Source organism: Lepidochelys kempii, chromosome 14 (assembly GCF_965140265.1).
Source record: "Lepidochelys kempii isolate rLepKem1 chromosome 14, rLepKem1.hap2, whole genome shotgun sequence".
Lineage (NCBI taxonomy): Eukaryota > Metazoa > Chordata > Testudines > Cheloniidae > Lepidochelys > Lepidochelys kempii.
In genome coordinates this window covers 41,342,277-41,346,914 of record NC_133269.1, presented here as the reverse complement: position 1 = coordinate 41,346,914, position 4,638 = coordinate 41,342,277, and the positions used below count along the sequence as shown (strand labels likewise).

The window sequence follows — 4,638 nt, the reverse complement described above, 5'->3', positions numbered from 1 at the left end:
CGGGGATCCCAGGGGAAACCCCTCCCCGGCCGGGGCGAGTCACTGGGGAGGGGATCCCAGGGGAAACCCCTCCCCCCGCCGGGGCGGGTCACTGGGGAGGCGGATCCCTGGGGAAACCCCCCACCCCGAGCCGGGGCGGATCACTGGGGAGGGGATCCCAGGGGAAACCCCTCCCCCCGCCGGGGCGGGTCACTGGGGCGGGGATCCCAGGGGAAACCCCCCACCCCGAGCCGGGGCGGGTCACTGGGGCGGGGATCCCAGGGGAAACCCCTCCCCCCGCCGGGGCGGGTCACTGGGGCGGGGATCCCAGGGGAAACCCCTCCCCCCGCCGGGGCGGGTCACTGGGGCGGGGATCCCAGGGGAAACCCCCCACCCCGAGCCGGGGCGGGTCACTGGGGCGGGGATCCCAGGGGAAACCCCCCACCCCGGGCCGGGGCACTGGGGCGGGGATCCCAGGGGAAACCCCTCCCCCCGCCGGGGCGGGTCACTGAGGCGGGGATCCCAGGGGAAACCCCTCCCCCGGCCGGGGCGGGTCATTGGGGAGGGGAATCCCGGGGAAGCCCCTCCGCTGCCTGGCGGGTCACTGGGGAGGTTCCCGGGGGAAGCCCCTCCCCGGGCCGGGGCGGGACTCACCGGGCGGCGGGAGAAGCGGAGGCCCCGCCCCGGCTCCCTGCTTGCCATGGCGGCCTCGCTGCTGCTGCTGGTCCCGGCCCTGGGCAGCTTCCTCTTCACCTTCGGCACCGGCGTGGAGCTGATCCGCTTCGCCTCGCTGCGCGCCGTGCTGCCCGGCGGGGGCCGGCCGGGTGCGTGGGGCCGGGGCCGGGGGGGGACCCGGGGCAGAAGGGAAGGGAAGGGGAGAGGAGGAGGAGGAAGAGGAGGGAGGTGCCGGGGGATGGAGCTGGGGGGAGAGATGGCGGGGGGGGGGTTGAGAGGAGAGACCTAGGGAGAAACTTGGGGGTAGGGGGTTGGGTGGGGGGAGACCAGACCTAGCGGGGACCCCGGAGGTTGGCAGGGGAGGGGGAATCCAGAGGAGACCCAGGGAGGGGGAGCCCTAGAGGAGGCCTTGGGGTGGAGGGGGTTGGTAAGAGAAACCTAGGGGGAGACCGGAGGGGGTTGGGAAGGGAGCGGGAGCCCGAGAGGAGGCCCGGGGGCAGAGGGGGTTGGTAGGAGAGACTGGGGGGAGGCAGATCCCTAGAGAAGACCCAGGGCGGGAGGGGGTTGGAAAGGGAGGGGGAGCCCTAGAGAAGACCCAGGGCAGGAGAGGGTTCAGAAGGGAGGGGGAGCCCTAGAGGAGGCCTTGGGGCAGAAGGGGTTGGTAGGAGAGACCTAGAGGGAGACTGGGGGGTCGGTAGGAGAGACTGGGGGGAGGCGGATCCCTAGAGTCGACCCAGGGCGGGAGAGGGTTAGGAGGGGAGACCCGGGGTGGGAGTGGATAAACAGAGGACACCCCGAGGGAAGCCCCTCAAGGTGGGGTGGATCCTGGGGGAAATCCATCCCAATCAGGGGGTTGGGAGGGGCCCAGTGAGAGGGGGAGTGAGTTTGGGGTGGGTAAGTGGAGAATGGTGACAAGACGGGATTGGGGGGAGCTATGAGGGGAGGGCGGTCAGGGTGGGACATGGGCCCTGCTGGGGATCAGGCCAAGGTTGGGAGCTGGGGAGCAAAGAGGGAACTGGGTGTGGGAGAGGGAGCAGAGCCCTATGCGGGAGCCAAATGGGTGACTCCTCGCTCGGTACGTTCTGCCCCCCATTAATCCCCATCTTCCCCTTTGCAGAGGCCACCCCCAGCGTGGAGTGGGGGGCTGCCCTGCGGGACCCCGGGGTGCTGTGGCCCCTAGCCATGGACCTGGGCCTGGTGGCACTCTTCGTGCTGCAGCATAGCCTCATGGCCACCGCGCTGGTCAAGCGCTGGACCACCAGCTGCTTCGGGGTGCTGCAGAGATCCTTCTACGTCTTCTGCACCGCCCTGGCCCTCCAGGTACCACCAGGGGCTGCGGGTCGGGCGTGAGGGGCACCGGCACAGCTGTGGGGGAGCCCACGGCTGAGATAGCAGGGGGCTGGGGGTAGCCCAGGGCTGGAATAGCAGGGGGCTGCAGGTTGGGGCTGGGGAGGAGAGGGGGCTTTTTCAGAACTATTTCTAATGGGACACCCCCACAGCTGCTGATGCGGTACTGGCAACCCGTCCGGCATGGCCCCCTGCTCTGGAACGCCTGCACGGAGCCCTGGGACACCTGGGTCCCGCTCATCTGCTTCATCCTGCACTTCATCGCCTGGTTGGTTATCTTCAGCGTCACCCTCATCTTCGACTATGCTGAGCTCATGGGAGTCAAACAGGTACCTCGGTCTCCTTGCAACCCGGGCAGGGGGATTGCCTGGCTCGGGGGATGAGGAATGGGACAGGGGCCTTTCCCCTCTAGGGGGCGCCGGCTCTGATCCAGCCCCAGGCTGGGGGACTGGCTGGCTCAGGGGATGGGGAATGGGACACGGGACCTTTTCCCTCTAGGGGGCGCCGGCTCCAATCCAGCCTCAGATCTGGGGGGTGTCTCAACTCTGCCCTTAACCTCTCCTCCTGCCCCCCAGGTTTATTACCACTGCCTGGGCATGGGGGACCCATTGGCGCTGAAGTCCGTGCGGGCCGTGCGGCTCTATTCCCACCTTCGCCACCCTGTCTACCTGGAGTTCTTGCTGGTGCTTTGGGCCGTGCCCTGCCTGTCTCTGGATCGCCTCCTGCTGGCTGGCCTCTTCACCACCTACCTGAGCTGCGGGCACAGCCTAGACCAGCAGGACTACCTCTACCTGCGTGCCCAGCTCGACAAGAAATTCCTGGTCTTCTCTCGCGAGGAGGCGGCCTATGGGGACCTGCTGGCCCACAATGGCCCTGCGACTGGCAAGGAGAGCTGAGGGGCCAGGGCCTGGGTCTCTGCCATGCACTGATGCCCTTAGGTCAAAAACCCTGCATTAGTTACTGTAGGATTATCACTTCTGAGTGCCTAACATGCGCAGCTGCTTGCAAACCAACCCAGTCCCTCCTCTAACCACGAGGCTCCACTCCCTCCCAGAGACAGGGGGTAGAGCCCAGGAGTCCTGGCTCCCTGCTCTAACCATTAGAGCCCAGTCTCCTCTCCTAGGGTCTTAAGTTCTATTCCCAGTTCTGGGATGGGAGTGGGGTCTAGTGGTTACAGCAGGGTGGAAGCTGAGAGTCAGGACTCCTGGGTTCGAGCCCCAGCTCTGGGAGGGGCATGTGATCTAGTGGGTTAGAACAGGGGAAGCTGGGAGTCAGGACTCCTAGGTTCTGTCCCTAGCTCTGAGAGGGAAGGGGAGTCTCATGGTCAGAGGGCTGGGTTGGGGCTTGGAGTCAGGACCCCTGGCTTTTACCCGGCTGCTTTACCCAGTGTGTTTTGTTTCAATCCGCAGTTGTGGCTGCAAAAAGATTCTCTGAAAATGTTTTTTTTTTTTTAAACAAAATGATGATAAATCTGTGCTTAATTTAGTAACACACTGGGACAGATGCTTTATCGGGGAGCGGCCAGTTCAGGGGTGTGGTAAATGGGACATGGGCCCTTTCCCCTCTAGGGGGCGCCAGCTCCAATCCAGCCAGGGCAGGGAAACTGGCTGGCTCAGGGGATTGAGGCATGGGATACCGGGCCTTTCTCCTCTTGGGACACCGGTTCCGGTTCCGTTCGCTAGTAACCAAAAGCCATTCCCATCTACCTGCGCCCTATGAATCAAACTGATGGGGATCCTGGCCCCAACCATTCACTTTAGGCACCTCTGCGCCCCCTTGCGGCGGCCTCAGTAATTATCAGAGGTCTGAATTGAGGCACATTAGGGATGGGGGCTGAGGGAGCGGCTTCTTCTGTCCCCAGAACCCCAGTCTTTGTGTCTCAGCAGGGGGAGATTTTAACTGGACTTAGAGCTGGATCTAAAGCCCATGGGAGTCAATGGGAAGATCTGGCTGGGCTTTGGATCAGACCTGAGACACTTGGTCTCCAAGTCTCGTGTTTTATGGTTTCTCTGTTCTGATGCAGGAGGCTGCGACCGCTCTGGGCTGGGCATGAAACTGGGAGTCAGGACTCCTGGGTTCTATTCCTGGCTCTGGGAGGGGACCCCAGCCTTACACCAATGCCTTAACCAGGAACCTTTATTTTTAAGTGCTGGGTTTTTTTAATGTGTTGATCTTAACCCGAAGCTGATAAAGTATTTTTGTATCTTTGATTTTTGTGCTATCTGAGAAAACAATTTTTTTTTAAATACAAGTTGTTGCTTCTTTTACACACTTGTCTGCCTCCCGGGTTCTCCCCCCAGCTCTGGGAGGGGAATGGGGTCTAGTGGTTAGAGCAAGGAGCGGGCTGGGAGCCGGGGCTCCCGGGTTCTATCCCCAGTTCAGCCACTCTCCACTTGACACGGCGAGTCACTTGTCTTTGCCGCTGTGTCCCTAGCTGTGAAACAGACGGTGCTGTAACAAGTCTGGGGTGCCCTATGCATGCTTCTCGTCTTGGCTGTTGGGAGCTCGGCAGTGCTGGGAAGAGAACTGCTCCGCCCACTCCAGAAACACCATCCTGCAGCTAAGGGAAAATAATCGCTGCTCTGCAGATGGACAAGAGCCCCTGACCGACAAGCAAGCAGTTATGATGCTCCCTGC

At 63.0% G+C, this 4,638-nt stretch overlaps 1 protein-coding gene across 1 annotated transcript; it reads left to right on the top strand.

Annotated features, from left to right (window-relative positions):
* The first annotated feature begins 404 nt into the window (after window positions 1–404).
* On the top strand, window positions 405–4,209 carry NRM (nurim). Its single transcript, XM_073311203.1, has 4 exons — window positions 405–803; window positions 1,772–1,974; window positions 2,154–2,330; window positions 2,577–4,209. Exons 1-4 carry the CDS (start codon window positions 680–682, stop codon window positions 2,895–2,897), a joined length of 825 nt encoding a protein of 274 aa, XP_073167304.1. The 5' UTR covers window positions 405–679; the 3' UTR covers window positions 2,898–4,209.
* Window positions 4,210–4,638: the final 429 nt, after the last annotated feature.